Source organism: Plectrocnemia conspersa, unplaced genomic scaffold (genome assembly GCF_051122295.1).
Source record: "Plectrocnemia conspersa isolate PC_06_02 unplaced genomic scaffold, ASM5112229v1 ptg000006l, whole genome shotgun sequence".
Lineage (NCBI taxonomy): Eukaryota > Metazoa > Arthropoda > Insecta > Trichoptera > Polycentropodidae > Plectrocnemia > Plectrocnemia conspersa.
The window spans coordinates 1,016,974-1,038,103 of record NW_028277170.1 but is presented as its reverse complement, the minus strand read 5'-3'; the positions used below and the strand labels follow the sequence as shown (position 1 = coordinate 1,038,103).

The 21,130-nt window shown below is 32.0% G+C and overlaps 1 protein-coding gene across 3 annotated transcripts; it reads right to left on the bottom strand.

The window, feature by feature from the left end:
• Positions 1-11,577: 11,577 nt before the first annotated feature.
• Positions 11,578-19,414, bottom strand: LOC148233993 (uncharacterized). 3 transcript variants are annotated; one of them, XM_088188182.1, is made up of 5 exons: positions 17,453-19,414; positions 15,690-15,846; positions 14,441-14,683; positions 13,136-14,365; positions 11,578-13,040 (listed from the first exon to the last, which is right to left on the bottom strand). In XM_088188182.1, the coding sequence occupies exons 2-5, from the start codon at positions 15,789-15,791 to the stop codon at positions 12,366-12,368; spliced, it is 2,250 nt and encodes a 749-aa protein (XP_088044308.1). In that variant the 5' UTR covers positions 15,792-15,846; positions 17,453-19,414; the 3' UTR covers positions 11,578-12,365. The 3 variants fall into 3 exon arrangements, with proteins under 3 accessions (XP_088044308.1, XP_088044307.1, XP_088044306.1); XM_088188181.1 differs by having other exon boundaries at positions 15,690-15,813; positions 18,797-19,414; XM_088188180.1 differs by having other exon boundaries at positions 15,690-15,813; positions 19,208-19,414.
• Between the last annotated feature and the right edge of the window lie 1,716 nt (positions 19,415-21,130).

The following is a 21,130-nucleotide window of genomic DNA, read 5'->3' as shown; positions in this document are numbered from 1 at the left end:
GCGGCGCGCGTGCGCTGGCAACACCGAGAGCGCTGGCCGCACCGGACCGAAATAGGTTCGTCTCCAGCAATACCTTATAATTATTATATCGACGTTTTAATATTTATTCACTACTATTAATTATTTTTTCTTAATAAAATTTTACATTAGGGGTAATATCGAACAATACGTACGTATAAGTATGTGCTACGTATAATAAAATAAAAACTTTTAAAACTTTTAAGTGAAGATATCAACATCAGTTTCTTTAAGAGATGATTTACACGCTGCCAGTTGCCGGCAGGACGGTTGGGTGTTGACTATGTCACTGGCAGATTGCGACTGGCAGTCGAGTCCACTGGCGCCTTACCGTTTACACAGTACTAGCAATTGAAAGAATTGCGAAATTGTTGCGAAAAAGCGCCATCCACCTGGCGCCAGTGCAGTAGTGTTAGTGGAAGAGGGATCAATGCATGATGATGACCTTAATATTTTTTTATTGCGTTTATAAGCATTACTCAAAATTTTATATATGTTATAATGGTTCATTTAATTTTAGTTTCCGAACTTTTATATTTAAGAAAAAACACAAATCTAGGGATATTTTAATTGATTTTTTCCCTAGTATATTTGTTGATGTGTTTGAGAGGAGGTAAATTTAGAGACCGTCTCGGGCATGATGCGCTAATATATTTATTTTTGCAAAGTGACGGAAATTTACTTAAAGTCAATTATTTGTAATTTTTGAGCTGCATGGTGCGCTTCGTTCATAATATGTTGTATGTTCGTTCGAAATGTGAAAGTAGGGTTGATTCGGTCTTTCGGCCTTCATATTAATAATGAAATTTAAAAAGTTAAAAAAAAATACTTAAGAAATAATTAAAAAACTTTTTAAATAAAATACTTGAAAAAAATAAATGAGATTAATAAAAATGTTAATAAGTTGATAGTTGGTTCCTGGGCTTCTTCAGTATTTGAATACGTCTCTCAGGTAGGAGTATCCATTGCTCAGATTCTTTGGAAATTTCCTTTTCTGCAATCCCTTATATACAGGACTTCCGACCCGTGTAAGGTAACCGTACGTTTTTTAAATAACCTAATACCCTGTTATTTTTAATGAGTACCCAGCTATTTTTATTTCAATATATTTGCTTTCTCCATATGAAATAAATATCTCACACAATTTTCAAGATGCGTAATTCACCGGCTATTCATAAATTTTGAAAAACTCATTTAGAGATTAAGTGGATAGTGAGAGCGATATATCGAAAAGGGACAGGAAATCCCTGTTACAGTCCGAAAGTATTGTTTCACAATGTAAGTTTTATAACACAATTCATTTCGATATCCTCAAACATTTTCCATTTAACAAAAAAAATAAAATGCAAGTATATATTTGCAAAAAATACACAAAAAAACAGCATTCAAGTAAATTGTTATTATTTACCGTCAGTGATTTATAATCGATAGTCTTGTTCGTTATCTATCGGTTGATATTTATTCTTCATTTTTGCAAATAGGAAAAGAGCAATTTATGCATGTTTAATTAAACGATTCATAAATAAAAGATAAAGTTTTCATTCAAAATTTGCTGATGCTTTTAAGTTTATAATCCGCAAGAATTGACAATGGTCGGAACTTCATAAAGTTTGTATTAAACCTTTGACTTATAGTAGAAACACATTTTTGCTGTCAACAATATATTGGGACGGGTGAGCCGCTTCATGTGTTTTTACGACAAGAAAATTAATATATTAAAATTTTCCCACCCTTACAGACAAAAGGCGAAACATTCATTTAATACACCGGAAAATCCTTGCGTGTTATTTATGAGGGAACCCTTTAGTTTTAGTCGTAACGAAAGTCGTAACGCAATCACTTTTGGTCACATTAATTATGCGAGTTTCAAGAATAAGTTCCTGTGCTAATTTTCTGCATTTATCGACATCAATTTTCAAATCCTGTAGACAACTCCATTTCTGACGCCAATTTCTCACTTTAAAAAATAATTCCCATGTGGTGTCTCTCATTTGCTGCAAGGAATTATATAATTCTTGTATTAAACGTGAAGTATTAATTATAGTCAAGGTTTGTGACTGCAAAGTGTTGTTTACTTTATCAACTTCTTGTAATATTAAATTTCATGCGCAAAAATAATAAAAAATATTTGTTTTATTTGGCTTCTAATTTTTTGAAATGTTTTTTTGAGAATAATTTTTTTTATATAATATGTATTAGAGTCTGCACCCTTATATTGTCTATTAATTAGACAATATAAGGGTGTTTTTTTCACGTTTCAGTATCGTATTATAGATTTTTTTTATTGTAATATGCAGTATTTATGAATAAAAAAACAATATGTTTATTATATAATATTTATAATTATAGACAAAAAAGACGTTTTTTTTTGCAAATGTCGAAGTCAATGAAACTTCACCGCCTAAAAAACATAAATTTACTTAATCTTCACCGGCTATCTTTTATCTGTCCGGCTAGCTCATAGTGTATTGGTATAGTTATACTATAGTGCGTGAACTGATGACTAACAAAGTCTATGTTCAGTTCCAAAGATTGGTGAGAGTATGAAATCGGTTTTAACGATTTCCGCACGGCGCGGCCGTCTCATTCATAACTCGATTCATCTCTGTAGTTGTAGAAAAATGGGGAAGTTTAAAATACTAAAAGCAAGCTACAATTAACTAAAGATTATATTTTTTTCAATTTAATATTAGCTTTTTAAACATCTACTTATAAATAACTTTCGTTAGATACCCTTTATATGAGTCGTGTTCCACATCATCATTTTATCTGCATTCGCCGATTAAAATTATGACACAGCGAAGCATAATTTTCCCCAACTGAAGATATTGTTTTTAAGGAACTTATATAGGTACCAATTGAAACTTGAAGCTTTTACTTTATTCTTTGAATGCACGAGTATTTCCCGTAATCATTCCGTTTTAAGAATTCGATAATTTCAGTTATCAACTCATTTCCATCGAAATCACCATTGTCATAATCTCATTGTATAAGTTGAGGTTCGTTCTATTAAAATATTAAACATGTGCTATGTTTCGTTCAGCTAGAGTCGGTAGCAATTTAGTCTGCGCTATAAATCGGACTTCATACAAATCTTGTAATGCTCAACCTTTTCACATAGACGATTTGTCAAAAATCCAGATTTAATTTTGTTTTGAATTAATATTAGAAACGAAGATATTTTTTGTCATTTTTCTTTAATACTCTTGAGAAATATACTGCTTTATATATGTTTTTAAATGTATCCCAAGCATTTAAAGTTTTACTAAATCGATGAAAAATAATAAAAAGAAAATATATAAAAAATATTGAAAAATAAAAGTTTTACTTAAATATTCCAGTAAGAATTCCAGTTTTGGATTTCGAAACGTTTTCGAGAATTACCATAGCGTACTCTTTTGATAATCATTGGCTCTCAACATTAATGTCAGTTACGAGGAGCTGGTCCGGTTCGTATTATATAATTTTAATATTTTGTGATTTTTTTGGTTTGTTTATTTTTATGTATTTTTTGTGTATTGAAATAATACAATGTATTTTTACGACCACCGTGATGCATTGGGGTAGCCGGTTAAGTCATGAATTAAATGGGCTTAAAATGAATAAATATTGGTAGTATGTACTATACATATATTGAGGGGACTATAATTATATTTTTATATAAATTATTAATAAAATTATGCTAATATCTTTTGATACGGAATGCTATAATCTATAGAATGTGTGTAAGATTACTTACTTTTGATAACTTTAATTGATTTAATAATATTCAAATTAAATATCATTTTATAATTCAAATTCATTTGCAGGTGTCAAAACGACCACAGTTCCTCAAAGATTAGAAATATTTAATTTGAATGACTCAATAAAAAATTTACAACCGATATGCCATCGTCACCATAAATTGTCATCTGAGATATTTTTATTTATCGCAGTGCTACGAACAACGTAATTTATAGTATATGCTGTCAAACTAACAGAGTTCGTTTCATTTAACAGAGTCACTTATCTCGATTATCACAATGGTATTTCATTGATCCGCTTATGTCGAGCAAAGGTGTTACGTCTCAATTACTTTATTGTTATTTCGACACTGGCAACGCATGGACGTTTTCATATTACACGGACGTCTTCAAATTGTTATCGCTATTCATACGTAAATGATAACGATTGGTAAATTATTGAATTTATTTATTATAAAAGAGAACTTTTGAAACTGTTAACAGAATCAGAAGTAGATCGTTCAAATGATCAAAATTTTAATATATAACGTAAGTCTTGTTGTATAAATTAATTCAAAATTGGACTTCGTTTACCAGTAGATTCCAAAAATTAAAAATGTTTTGCTAAATCTCATGGAACCATTTATTATATTTTGCTTTGGTAGCATTCGTAACAGAGATAATGGTATTTTTTTATTGAATTAAAGATTCGGTTTAACCATAACTTTTTCTGAATTATTTTCTAACAATTCAATATCAAAATCGTTATCTTGTGGATATAGTTGCTTCTTAATACTAACTGCATTTGATATCACAATATATTTATAATCATATAGCTGAATAGAATCGAAAATCATTTTTGAAAGCAGAATATCGAATGAAACTAATGTAATTTTATAAAGTTGTATTTTAAAAAGATTTAGTTTTAGTTATAATATATGAATTTTATGATTCACAGTCGAGGATAAATTTTGTCATGAAACCAAAGTAAAGTAGTAAAAATGGCAAAGAAAGATTTCAGAAGCACTCATGTTTCGCCCTTTATCTGTGAACTTGGGACAATTTTAATATACGAATTTGCTTATCGTAAAAACACGTAAAACGGCTCACCCGTCCCAATATATTGTTGACAACAAAAATGTGTTTCCACTATGCGTCCAAGAATTAACTAATATAAAGATAACCACTGTCAATTCTCGGATAATAAACTTTAAAGCGTCATGTAATTTTCAATTAAAATTGTATAATCTTCTATTTATGAATCACTCAATTGTACACGCAGAATTTTCTCTTTTAATATTTGCAAAAGTGAAGAATAAATATTTTTTGAAACTTTTAAAACGATAATAAATATTAATTATCAAATTAAATTCTATGTTACAAGCAAAAGCTCGCAGAATTGTACGCCATTATTAATTAATTCAGCAAACAAATACTCCCATTTTTGCAAATTCTCGAGAATGTCGAGACGAAATGTTTTTGCTTATCGTAGTAAAGTTATCTTATCGTCATAAAACTTACATTGTGAAACAATACTTTCAGACTGGTAACTATGAATTCCCTGTCCCTTTTCGATACACCGCTCTCACTACCTGTTCTGAATGCAGTTGTGAATTCAGTGGACCAAATATCATTGAGGGAAAGGGTTCACTTAACCCTTTGCACTCGTAATCGTTTTCGAAATTCGTTCTCTAAATAGGTTTTGCGAAATAGAAGAATATCCGGAGAATTTTTCATCTAGAAAAATTGTGTGAGATATTATTATATATTGAAGTTCAAATGAAAGGGTACCTGTAAAAAATAACAAGGTTTTCGGGTCCTTCAAAAACGTGTGGGTACACAGTTCCGGTTCTATCCTTGTGGGAAGCCCTACTTGAGGGACCAGCAAATATTATAAATTTCGCGAACAGATTACATTGATTTACAATAACAGTGTACAAAATATTAGTATTAGATTACATGAGTAATGACTTCATCATTACGAATCATAATTTTATTTTGAATTGACTCACAAATGAGTAACATATAGTCCAATCAAATAAGGCGAAATAAAGGCTAAATCTTGGAATGAATGCTAGAAAGCCTTAGACCTTTGTTTTGACGTTTTAAAGACGGGCTGAAAAGTTTCGTGCCTGCTAATCAAGATAACAAAGGTCACGAAAATTCGTTTCTTTTTCATCTTATATCTCGCTTCCTATGCGTCGCACGCCATTAGATGCTTCACAAGACTTGTAGAGAATTGTGTGAGATAAATATGGCATATGGAGAAGGCAAATATTATATTGAAATTCAAATGACCCGTTAAAATAACAAGTTTTTCGGATCTTTCAACGGACTTCTTGGAAGCACCGTATATCGTTGCATAGAAGGCTTCACTCAATCTTGCTTTACTTTTTTGTCGTCCGATGGTGTGTTGCTTCCACAACGGTTACGCAACAAAGAAATATATTTTATTGCATCGTAGGGTAATTACGACTGTTGTTTGTTTGTTCCCATTTTTCCCCTGGACATAACGAGAGCTATTGTGGTGGTCTCTTCAGTTACAGTATTTTATCACGTCCACCCTTATAATTACCGTGATTACAGTAATTAATTGCGCGAGTTTCAAGAAGAACCCTTACAATGTCACTTAAATTTATTTATAATATATAAAAAAAAGTAAAAGTTAAAAAAATCATTTTAATGTGGAAATTGTGTCGCGCATTCGGTGGTAATGCCAGCTTATACCTTCTTGTCTTAGAGGGATCATTGACTGTAACAGTCCGACTTTTATCGTTTTCAAAAAAGAAAGGCACAATGACGCTGCCTAACCACAATGCGCACCAAACAGTCATATTATGGACCGTCGCCCCAAATGCGGTAATTTTGCTTATTAACATACCCAAAGAGGTGTAAATGTGTCTCATGTCTTTTGAAAGAGAAAATTACAAATTAGATAATTTTTCATTTGTGTTTGTTTTTTTTATAAAAAAATATACTCAATTATTTGAGTCATCGTATTTGTTTTCTCGAATAAATTTTACCAAATCAATCTGTGTTTGCCAGGAGGTATTTGAATTGTTATCGTAGTCCGAGATCTTATGTCAACCTAGATTGCACGCCCTGAACATGGTCGTTACGTTCGGTCAAAGTCAAAAGAAAAGGAAATAGGCTGTAAAACATAAATGTTCTATTTATGACTTTGTACAAACGACCTATAATAGTGTACCAAGTTGTTTCTATTATTAATTCATGTTACACGTGCGCAGAATGTGAACAATTATTTTCACAGTTTCAAAAAAATAATATGCTTTTGTTATGAAATTTTAAATTTCACAGATTTATAAAAAGTACCGGAACGCGCTCCTGCTTGGAAGAAAAGTGCCGGGGCGTTGCCCCGGCTCGCCCCGGCGCACTATACCAGTGGTTGTAAAGATTGTTCATTTTCTAAATCCATTAACACGTAATATACTTGCTGATCCACTTCCTTGATGGCATTTGAGTCTTGAGACTCATCGTGTGTCTGTATGATATTGTTTTTAATACAGACATTAGTTTATCCCATCTATTCCAAAAAATGTAATCATGCTAGCATTTGAAGCAGAATTTTTACAAACCTAATTAAAGCTGTGAGACACAGAGCACATATATGGCTTGTTCATTTTTCGATTAATTATGGCTTGTAGACCATTATAAGCATCAGACACATTCGTCCCACTGTTCTACCCTTGATCTCTGATGTTTTAAGTATCTAGTCCATCTTTTTCTAATTTATCGATAATTTCATTGGCTAAACCACTACCCGGTTTTTCTTTAGTCGCTGTGAAATATATAAAGCTTTCTTCAATCGTAATATACTTGTCATTAATAACTATATATCGAATAATTTGGCACATTTGTTCGCGATGTGATACATTAGGTGTACAATCAACCATTAAAAATAGTATTTTGATTAAAAAATAAGAAACAATCCCTTTCTTATAATTAGTGGTGTTTACCGCAATGGTCGTATTGTATCAGCTTCTTTATTCTATTAAATTTAAAAAAATCTAAATTATGTCTATCAATAATTTCTTGCGTACCTCTGAGAAAGAAATTATTTTTCTTACAAAATAAAATCACATCTAACACAACAAGTAAAATATTTTGACTAATTTTATTTTTCCATCTATATTACTTTTTGCAACGAATCGTCTATAAAACAACCGATTTTCAGCTTCTTTTCAAAACAATTCCATTGAAGATATGCATCACGAAGAGATGCAGAATTCTCATCATTTGAAATTCTGTTTGAATTCTTCCAATCTTTAAATCCTCGATTTTGATTCTAGATAGCAAAATCTGATTTTCCTTCTGTAACAAAAATATTTCACAGAAAACAAAATAATGATATGGACTATTTTGAATAAATAAGCCAATTATTCGTTTTCTGTTTAAGCATTTCCTCAAAAACCATTCCTTCGAAAATTTTCTCTCATCCTCTGATGCAAATTTCTTGAAATTTGCGAATTCTCTATGCTCCGGTCCATGTTCAATTATAATATATTTTATATTATCAGTGATCATTGGCCAGAAAGGAGTATCGTTAAAATGAATAGATATCAAGTTTTCTTTTGAATTTTCTTGCATTTATATTTTTCTTTAACTAAATTATCTTCCTTTATTTTGATTTCTTTAATATAAATTTGAATAAAAATTGATTTTTAAAATGTATCGGGCCAAATAATACGTGCCCAACTTTTTTTATTAACATTAAAAATTAGTGTTTATTTATATTGTTAATATTTCCTTGAATCGATTGCAGTTAAATTTTATGCATTTTCGACTTGTGCTGGTATTTTATAAACATCAATTGTGTTTTCATTGTTTCCATTTTTCGATATTATTATTGAAAATAAATATGTTTTTTGCATTGTGCGTGTATTTTTCTAAAGATAAATAAATTCAAAATAATAAAACTGTATTTTTTAACATTATGAAATCATCACTATTTTAGGACAATAAAATCCTATTATTGCTTTTAAACATTGGAATGTGTAAAAACATATTAAAAATTTCAAACATACAGTAGCCCCCCCCCCCTCCAAAACTGCATTTCATTTATTGATATACTATGAATCTTGATAAAATCAAAATATTAAAAATACTATTGAAAAATAAATTAATATTGACTGACTAACTTTTGTCCATCTTTAGAAAAAGCTGAAATCACTTTAGGTTACCAATATATGAACACTTGTTAAAACTCTTATTATGCAAATCACCAGTCGCTTAATTATTTTTACAATTTCTATTCCCCAATCTGTGCATTTTATTTTTGATATTTAACAGAATTTTCGCATAAATAAACAATTTTAATTCCAGAGATTTAATATCAGTTGCTCTTTCTGTGAAATTCATAGTAGAATCCTGCAATCGCATTTGATTTTCATCATTTGATTCCTGGCAAAATCAAATATATTGTTTGAATATTAATTATTACCAACTTCGTTTTGGCATCCCCTCAATCTTGCGACCTGAAGCATATGCCCTTCTATGCCACGGTCCTGTTACAGTGAAAGGGACAATAAGCTAATATTCTTGAGAACAACAAACCAAAAACGTCCTGTAAATAAGTAGCGTTTTTTCCTAGTCCTAGTTAGTTACTAAATACATAAATAATGATACATTGTCAATAGGAGGTTTTCACTAACATTTCTTCTACTGAAATACAGACAGAATATTCAAAAACATAACTATAACTAATTGTACCTTTACGTAATTAAGGAAATAAGTTATACTAGACACATAAATTTAATGATATATTAATAGCACCTGTGAAAAATATAGTAATTAAAGTTTTTTATATACTGTATTGTGTACTTACACATATCGTTACACCCCTCGGTACAGACGATCCATCACAGTGCAGAAATTTAGCACGTGATGATCATGTGCTATACGATGTTTTCTACAATAAAGTTGAAAATATATAAACGTTAATATGGAATTAAAGAGAGAGAGAGAGGGAGAGATCTTTTTTATTCAACAGATTAACCCTTTTTGTGTAATATTATATAACACAAGTTTTTAATTATTTTTAAATTTATTATTTTATACTTTAATGCCATAATAATCATGCTTTAATACATTTAAATTACTGGTAAACCAGTTTTAACCTAAAAATTTACCGATTTACCGGTAATGCAATTTAATAAAAAATTTGCATGCCCTAGTGACACTAGGGCATGCAAATTTATTACACCTAGTGACACATTGAGAATTCTCTAAAAAACAGTAGGAAGCCTGAGCCGAACCTTATCATTATTGAATGGATCGTATAACTTGTTCAGCTATTTTATATAAACGGGATTTTTTTATTCATAAAAAATGATGAATCAATTGACGTTGAAGCAAAATGGAACAAATAAAAAAAGCAAAAGGCTACAGGAATACTGAGAAAAATACACTAATACAAGCAATACAGAAACTAGTACACAAATACGGTTTATTTCGTTTAATAAAACCAACTTATTTATGGTGGGGAAAGTTAAGTGCACAAATATGTTCGATAAAATATAACTATTTTTAACTAAAATATAACTGTCTGATCCACAAAAAATAATTAAAAATAGACGTGAAGTCACTCTCTAGGCTGCCCAATCGATAATATAGGCTGGAGTCACTGGCGGACTCGAGGGGGGGCATGGGGGCAATAAGGCCAATTAATTTAAACGTTTTAACATAATGCACTGTTATTTTCGCATGCTTCATTGTAACATTATTGGGAAAAATTAGGTTTACAGACTCTATGCTGGAAAGAACAGAGACGTCATTTGAGGGGGGCATGTGGGGGCATTGGCCCTCCCCCCCCCCCCACCTTGTATTTGGCCTTAAAATGCATGCCATTTAATGAAATACATATTATGATTATTAATGGAATCAAAGTAATAAAAAAAAACTATCACTTACTGGACAAGTAACAAAAATAAATATACTTTCATCAAAATAGGGTATAAATTCCAGTAGTGTAGCGGCAAGATATACAAAAATATAATTAAAAACGCGAAGATTAAATTTGTAATTTCTTGTTAAATTCATAAATATAAATAAAATATATTTGTTTATTTGGTAAAAAATATTATAATTGTATTAAATAAAGAATACTTTTTTCAATTTCTCCTTATTTTTATTACCAAACCCCCTCCACTTTGGCAAAATTCTGGCTACACTACTGATCAGTTCACCAATAAAGACAAATGTATGAGTGTTACCAGTTGGATTATTTGCTTCGTGCAGGAGTGATGTTAGCATGCAGAGGTACGCATCTTGATTTTTAATATTAATTTTATAAATTATTGTTTGGTACGTTTATTTTCTGCATTTATACAGAACAATTACAATGCATTTTATCGTTTTCAGTACTAAAATTACAATAACTATAACGACCCTGACTATTATTAAAATAGTTATTTCGTAATTATAATTATGTTTTTTTAAATTAAATCATTAATTTTTACATGTCCGTTTTCACATCGGTCATTCGAGTGTTAGCATGACTTTTGCGCATGCGTCAAATTAAATTATCAAATATACGTGTGGTCTGAGTAAAACCAATATTTACTTATTTTAGTTCACATAAGCAATTACATAACTATATTTATTTAAGATTAAAAATAGCAAAATTATTCCTTATTTTTGATTAATAGAATAAAATAAGAATTGTTTAAATTTAATACCAAAAACAATTTCATCTGCAAAAAATATGATAATAAACAGATATATCCAATAAAATTCTATATTTTAGACAAGCATCTCAATGTTGGTGCATTTGTGGTAAATATATAAAGACAATCAAATTCAAGTCAAGAAAATCAAATAAAGCTTTAAAATAATTTATTAATAAAATAATACAATATTGCACAAACGATATTTACATTGTATTTAAAATACTCAAAATTTACATATCTTATATTGTAATTATAATGTTTCAGTTTTTCCTTAATAACATACTTCAGTTTTCTAATTACAAACAGTCTTCATATAGCGTGACTAACACATATGTTGCAGTTATATACATATTTTAAATTAAAAACCTATAGTGAAAATACACCTAAATTCTATACTTCCATATAATACTTTTTTACAATTCGTATGCGTGAGATAAAATGTGAAATAGCAAAAAAACATATACCATGCTAATTTCACAATGCCTTAACACAACACAACACTTATATAGCAAAAGCAAAAATACTACTAAAGGATGAACAGCTTATAAAAATATATAATTTCTTATACTTAAGATTCACCATTTTCTGTCATCTAATTACAAACAGTCTTCATATGGAGTGACTAATAATTGACTATGCATACATATAAATCTATGAAATTTCAAATCAACAAGTATAAGTGTTAACATTTTAACAAATCCAATAGCAATGAGAAGTGTTTAGACTATCTATGTTACTTAAAATACTTGACTGGTTGAGAGTTGATAAAAATACCTTTTGCGCTGAATAAAAAATAACGATAAAAAAAAACACTTGGATAGCAAAATATACAATTTTTTACTATATTAAGCAAAAAGCTTCAAAAGATACTTGAGAATTTTAGGCACAATTTGATTTCTAAAAATGAATTTTATTAAGACTTAACTATCACGCTATTCTAATACAAATATTTGTATTCGCGAACAGTGTCGTCGATAAGTCCATTCAAGATGGTCTCGGTGAGCATATTCTTCACAGTGGAAACGTGCTCTTCCATATCCACCCATTCGGCTTCTTCTGTGTGAAGCTCTCGGGTCAGTAGCTCGTCGACGTGATATTGGGCTTTTTGGGCATAGCTACCGTAAATATCTTCTTTGCAAACAACCGCATGCTCCAAATGTTGTTCGGCTAAGGACTGGATCCTTCTACAAATGTTGTTTCGCATCGATGGAGAATAATATTTGCAGTAGTCCCACGGATTGTTCTTTTTATTCAGGTCTCGGTACTCGGTCGCAAACAGTTCGTTGCATAAATCATACAAGAACATATTCTCAATTAGATGAGATTTCGAGCTCTTCGTCGACGATTGACTTTCGATCAAATGCATGTCGGCCTTGTCGACGGTAGAATAACACCCAGACAAGAAAGGTATCCAAACATGTTCGAAGCACACCTTGACTGTCCGTTCGATTTGATTTCCACCACTTATATCTTTTGCATCTTTTTTTAATGTACCTTCCACAAATTTCACGGTGTCTTCCGAAGGTGGTATGTATGGTGGCGGCGGTTTGTCTGGTATCTCTCGCACCAAAAAATACTGCATTGGCGAATTCTGCTCCAACAGCGCCTTGATCTAAAATAAACACAAAAGTGGCAAAAATCATACAGTTTAATTTATGATAATATAATGAAGCAATCAGTTTTTTAAATCAGATTTTACAAACTCACCTCCATTTCCACGGCCAGTTGCTTTTTTTTCAGTTCTTCATATACCATTGACGTTGTGGATACAAATTTTTCTCTTAGGTGTTTCTCTTGATCGTTACGTACAGAGAGCTGCATGTTCCGATTTGATTTTTTCGGCGGTATAGACTTGATCTTTCTTCGTTCGTCTATAAAAGTGCACTCCCTCTGAGCCTTTACTCGAGCAATGTTCAAAGTCAACGCCTCGACTATTTTATCGCAATCCAAAAGGTCCATTCTTATGAACACCTTCTCGAAGTTGTTCAGCAGAAACTTTTTAAGACTGCCAAAAGTAATGATCTTGCGACCCACAAGCGTCTCTACGAGCGACAGTAAAGTGCCGAACAAGCACAACATTCGCTCTTCAAGCGAGAGATGATTCGATTCACTAGGCTGATTTTGGGATAAGTATATTTTCTCAATCACATTCCTAAATTTTACTTTGGCGACCGAAACGATAGCATTTCTACCACAATATGCTCTAAAGTAATGGAATAAGATGGCACCGATAGTTTTAGCCAGACCGTTTCTGCCGTTTTGTGATTCTTTCCTGTGCATGTTTAGGGGCACGAACAGATCGAACACATCTCCTGGACCTGTTGATTGCATTTGTACAATTCTCATATCCGCTGTGTTGATCGAATTTGTTTTGGGTCGATTCGCGATCGTATCGTGACGCTTTCGACAAGCAGGAATACGATCCTCCGACAGCCGCTTCAGGTTTAAAACGACTTGCGTGTGCGGCCGCTTGTGTGTGATAGTTTTCAACGCTATAACATTTTTTCGTAGATCCGAATGCAAATCGAGAATCTCGTTCAACTCTTTCTTGCGGTTTTGCATATCTTCAGCGTCGGGCACGATCTCGAGTCTATAATCATTTTTTTGTTGCTCGCAAGTACCGAGTGTGACGGATCTTTCGGTGCACAAGACAGTTTTGAAATGTTTCAGTTGCCGGAACAGGTTTCGCCGCCTGTCTTCCGAGAGTTTCTTTTGAAAATTGCTCATGAATCTAATCTCATTATATTCGCTTTGCAATCTCATGAGGAGGGCGCGCTGTCTCTTTTTCAAAGATGCATTATCGTCGTACAGGGTCTTTCGCATCTTCAACGTGTTCAGTTTGTTTCTTGTCAAGTTTATCGCGTTTTTCTCTCTGATACTCCGAGCGGTGTCAAAATACTTATCTAACAGTTTCTCCTCTTCGATATGTCGACTGACCTGCATTACAATTAACATTAGCTTCCGATCAATCGAACAAATATTATAATATATAATGTAATAAATTATACTGACCATGTGAGCATATAAATCGTTGAGTCTTTCAGCAAATCTTATTGATAAGTCCGATGTTCGGCCGTTGGTATTTTTTCGGTCGTAAGAGTTATTCAAGATGTCGTACGAATCTTTTGAAGAATCTGAGGCGTCTTCGGAATTATAAGAATCTTCAAGTTCAAATTTAGTCTCCAATTTGACGATGCGCTTTTGCATCATGTTGCTTATTTTGTTTTCAGACGTTTTTCTTAAACTTGATAATTTCTGAAAGAGCAAAAGTTTTTCAGTTCTTTATTAATTTGGATGAAAAAACACTTAAATTTTCGTACTTAATACATTAAAGGCCACAGACGCATTTATAAGTCACATTATCGTCATTTAATATTAGGAAAGTTGATATCGAAAATTTTATATAGTGAATATAGATTATAAAAACGCGTAAAATTAAATGGTCAGAATAAAAATAATAAACGGTCAGAATAAAAATTAAAAACGGGCAGAATAAAAAATAATAATGGTCAAAAAAAAATAATAGATGGTCAGAAATAAAAATAACACGGGGTCATAATAAAGTAACGTGCAGCCACAGTCACATATTTTACGCAGGAAACTTATTATCTCATTCCAATTATTGTGATATTCATATATCCATCTTTGCTTTTGAACAATTGTTTAATGAAATTAAGTAGTATTAAAAAAAGAAAAACCTTTATTAATAATTATATTATAAATTTTATTAATTAGGGTCGTAGAGTAATAGTTGGCGCTGTTAACGAGAGCTGTTGATTCAGCGTTGGCGCGTCGGAACTGCCAAGTTATCAATGAGAGATGCAGGCGTTGCAGTCGAACAATTGTACCAATCTTATACGATTCTTGTAAAATTGAATCAGACCATGTGTCAACATACATCTTACCATTTAAAATAAATTCTGACCAATCCAATTTAAATTCTAACTAATTAATATAAATACTGACTAATTTATATAAATTCTGACCATCTAATATTTCTTCTGGACGATGTATTCTGACCTTTTAATATAAATTCTGACCTGAAAAATGCGAGCCTATAAAAACAGTATACATATGTATTTACATAATATTATTTTAAGGGATTATTTATTTCAATTCGTTTAGTATACAAATGTTTTGGATCTTTGAATGACTTTTTACTAACACTGTTTTATGTCTCAATCGTAAAACTGCCAGAAGGTTCTTAACGATAGTTTTACCAATTTTTCAAGCACAATACAATAAAAAACTAATATCTTACCTCTTCGATCTTCACCAAGCATACCAAAATGCCGTTGTAAGATTGAAGGAGGGTCTCCGCATTATCAAAGCAGTTGTCGCCCGACTGAATGTTACTTTCCATGTTTTCAGCTTACGATTATACTCTGATAAAGAACATAAAATAGATTATGAATTGTCTAAAACTACACAGTATATGATCTTAAAGCATGTATAGATAAACAAGTTTAATAGATAAACGCATTTATATTATTAAAAAAATGGCCAGCCAAATTACATGATGTTTTCTCAATGATATTGTGAAAAGTTATGCGCCTTTTTCATTTATAATGCATGTGTGCAATTTAAATCCAGAAAGTCGGATTAAGATCAATTGCGGACAACTATTCATTCATTAGCATAAGGTCTCTAAATGGGGACAATCTGCGTCACATGAATAACAATTGAAAATGCACGTTAACATTTAATACATAATTTATAATAGACCGCGAACTGTTGTTGAGATAAATTAACCAACGCCAGTTTTTGTGAATTCGTAAATAAAGGCGTGAATTAAAACAGCTAAAAGTTATTATTTTTACATAAAAATTTAATTAGATATTCATATTACAGGGGTATTAAATTCATGGTTTTCGATGGTACATATATACAGAGCGAGCAAAAAAAAACGCATCACTTTTTAAAATCGTAAAAAAATACGATATTTTCGTCATCGCTTGCTGAAAATCTCGAATTTTTTTTTATGTTCATTTAGGGGTAAGTCTCCATTGTTTTCTAGTAGTTATCTAGTCAGTTGACTGACAACTTATTTAAACTATAATACGCTTTTTAGTTTCATATGAAGGTGATGCGTTTTTTTTGCACACAATTTACAGAAAATTATTATATAAAATTAATTATTTTTCAGAAAATTATTCTATGAAATATATTTTTTGTGAGAAAAATAGTTAATTTATATAATTTTTTTTAAAAGAACAAACAGTTTTGAGAACACCAAGTAGTGCTTAATATAAAATTAGAAGAAAACTGTAGAATTACACAACTCAAAACAGTGCAGCACAATTGCAAAATTGTCATTTATTTATTTAGATTAAATTAAGACCATTGTGACCTAACAGGTTACCCCAATGCACCACGATGGTCGAAAACATGAAACATGTCGATGGTCATGCAAGTCAAGATTGAAGAAAGCTTTATAGATGTTATAGTGATTAAAGAAAAACCGGGTAGCAGCTTATCCAATAAAATTATCAATAAATTAGAAAAAGATGGACTAGATATTTCAAACATCAGAGATCAAGGATATGACAATGGGACAAATAAATCTGTAGAGTTTGCTCGCGATAAGGATTACTTTTTGTGAATGTATTGTATACATGTATATGAGAGGGAGAAGCTATATAGGCGCGTAGGTCTATTGATTTAGAATATTCGTCTCGCTTTCTCTTTTAAGGACATTCGTTGATTCCTCATCGCTGTTATTCATTATTAAAAAGAAATGTAGCAATTATTATGAAAATTAAATTTATTGTATTATTGTTTCAATTATATTAATTAATTAATTATGGTTCATCTAGTATTTTTAGAATAATGTCTAAACTTGGAAAAGGAAAACCACTTTCCGCCCAATCCAAGGAAATAAATGTCTACCAATTTATAAAGGACTTTTTGTAATATCATAAATGTATGTTAAATAAACATGTATTTTCTTATTAAATTAATAATAATTAAATATTCTGAGCGAAATTGTTTTGAGTCAGAATGCACACGCATACAACTACAAACCGGAATCCTAATCGCGAGTGTACTCTACAGGCCATAATTAATCAGAAAAATGAACAAGCCATGTATGTTCCCTGTGTCTCACAGCTTTAATTTGGTTTGTAAAAATGCTGCTTCAAATGCTAGAATGATTACATTTTTGGAATAGATGGGATAAACTAATGTCTGTATTATAAACAACTTTTTTTATGGGCCTCAAGAGCAAATGCCATTAGTATATACAAAGGCGGCGCATGCATCAACACAGTGCGAGACACAACGTATCACCAGCCGTCTCTGAGTATATAAGTGTTAATAGATTTAGAAAATAAACAATCAGTAGTGTCGGAATTATAAGCCTATTGAAACAAATAAATTTTAAATTCTTGTGTAACTATCTGCAAAGAAATTAATATTGCAAGAAGTTATTAATTTGTGTGTGGAAGGGATGGTTGTTTTTTAATTTATGATATTCTTAGCAGTTTGTTTGAATGGTAGATTCAAAATATATTCAACATCTTTTGTGACCTGCTACTCAAACGTGCCACTAACCGCACTCACAAAAAATAGCCAGAAAATTTTGGCACGGGTGCAAAAAACTTGTAATTATATTACTAAAATGAAATTGATCAACTTAAAAATTTCAAATGTTTTTTTCCATCAATTTTTTTAATTTTTCAATTCATCGACTTGAACAATTTGGCGCCCTTTCCATAGTTCAGCTGAAGCAAGTGCCTCTCTCGCCTCATCTTCGTACTGGCCCTGGCACAGAATTTTTAAGTCAAAAACTTAACAAAATACTACAGAAGCAATATGTAGAATTACTTGAATCGTACACTTCCAACAGATTATTCATAGTTAAACAATATAACGAATATTCTGAATTAAAAGTAAAAAGAGCTGGAGTACCACAAGGAAGTGTCTAAGGCTGATACTCTACTTATTGTTACATATAGAGAATGTCATAATTGCAACATGATACAGCAAGTGGGGGAAAGAAATGGCGAATACCACCGAAAAACTTTAACAAGCCGCGATAGGATCATCAATTGGAGCAAAAAATGGAAAATAAAGTTGAAACTTCACTAATAAAAATATAACTCATCTGTTTCGAGTGAACATATAAAAAAATATTAAATAATTGTCATTTATAAAAAGAAGATACAACAGTGGATCAAGATTAGATCTTTGGGACACTCCAGACACGATCAAATACTACTTTGAATACTGTAAAGTCGTTCCGAAAGAATCTGTTTAGGTCACTGGAAATTATTAATCAACTTGTGAATATATATTGGAACCAGCCAGTAGTGGTGAGTACATGACATGCGACTATTAATTTATCGCTGGTTTTATTTTGGAATTCACCTTCGAACATTGTGTTGATATGTCTGGTCCGGACCTCTTTGAACGCCGAACTTAGTGAACATTGTGAAGAGTTGTATAACCTTAATTTTGTAACATCTGAGGTAAACAAATCAACGATATTTTTTTATCTCAAAAAAAAAAACATGGTTAAAATTTGGATATTTTTAACATTTCATGACTCAATTATCTCAAACTTATTTTAGGTTAGATCGTAAAATAAAATATAATTTTGAAAACGTTGGCCATAACATACGAAATATCGACACTATTTCGCGAAAACGAAGTCGCTGGTATACACAAGCAAACAAAATGGCGTCACCGGCGACGTAAATGCGCATATCATTAAACCTATACCGCAGCTGGACGTTTTTAACGTTACCAAGCTTAGCAAATTATGATGTAATGACAAACCAGCTGCACGTCCGTCTCCACCAAACACTCGGAGATACGCTGGGCGGATTCCGAAGCGGATCAGGCTAATCAATTGAAAATGTCCTGGCGCTCTTTAATAGCCCATAATCTTCTAGCTAACCATTATCAAATAACGCCATGTATGTGAAAACAAGCGATGTAGGTGGATTATTGCCACCGTCGCCGATAGCAAAAGCGATGACAGTCAAGATAATAACGGGCGCTCGCGAACGTGAGTCCAACTGTCATCCGCAAAAGGTAACGCTATACAACAATTCAGATTTGACACATTATACGGATCATCAATTTAAATTTTTAACAATAAAACACCGCAGAATTATTAACTGTTACATGTCCGTTTTGCATACACAATTAAAAATAAATTAATAATTTATAAATTATACGCTGTTATAAAATGTCTATGAAACTCAATTTGACAGTTACGAAACGTACATTTGCTGTTCAAATCCAAAACTAATCTATACAAATTAACCAAACCCAACTTGACCTAATGAAAGTTCTTAAACAAATTATAGTTTTAGAACTTATAGGCGGAAATGTACAGACAAACGTTGTTTTTCAAATATTTCTCTAAAGTTTGTCTACACATCGATAATAATGTTTTTAAAATATAATAGCTATTTTTATCGATATAAATATGGACTTCTGATATGAGAGTATTGGTTAAAGGGTATTCAATACAAATTTTGGTAAATAGGAGGGAACCGAAACAAATATCACCTCTCAGAAGTCAAAAATCCACGTCAAAAGTAATAAAATGTTAAATCACGCACGCACGAACATTCGCATACACATGCACGTACATATACACACGCACACACGTACATACACGCGTACGCACATTCACGCACAAACACACGCACGCACGCAAGCACACGCACACACACGCACTCACGCACACGCACGCACGCACAAATACGCACGCACGCACACGTGGACGTGTGCGTGTGTGGACGTGTGAACGCTCATCGATATAGTATTGGTGAGAAATATTTTAGGGTGACCACACGTTCGATTATTTTTTCCTTTTTTAATTTAATTTGTTAAGGAAATTGTAAAATATAATTTTCTTGCTTGTTTTGTTTATTTATATACATATTTAACTCAAAAATATGATAGCAGTTTTGGAATCACACTCCAGGTTGAATAACTGTTTAATATAATATTCAATTAAAATACTAATAGAATATTACAGAAATTGTTTTATTGATTACAAAATAGTACAAAATAACACAATATGACAATAATTTATAATAAAAAAGAATACATTATAATTTTTTAATGAATTTCCAAAGTATGGTCACCTTACTATTATAACAGCCCTGACTTAGCATTGGTAACGTTTTCATATCGCTGTAAACAAATTCGCGGAAAACTGTGTATGTATGCATACATGTGTACACGCACCCTTATTTCCAACACAACGATAATGAGCGTTGACATTTTGGATGGACTATATGTACATACAGACGCCTACAACTTCGCGCCTTTCTAAACGCTTACGCAAGCGCACACGTACACTCATTCGCACACACATACGCACATGCACACGTGTTCGGGCATATCCACACGCTCTCGCAAGCGTATACGCACACGCATACGCACACGAATACGCACAAGCATACGCACACGCATACGCACACGCATACGCACACGCATACGCACACGCATACGCACACGCATACGCACACGCATACGCACACGCATACGCACACGCATACGCACACGCATACGCACACGCATACGCACACGCATACGCACACGCATACGCACACGCATACGCACACGCATACGCATACGCACACGCATACGCACACGCATACGCATACGCACACGCATACGCACACGCATACGCACACGCATACGCACACGCATACGCACACGCATACGCAAACGCATACG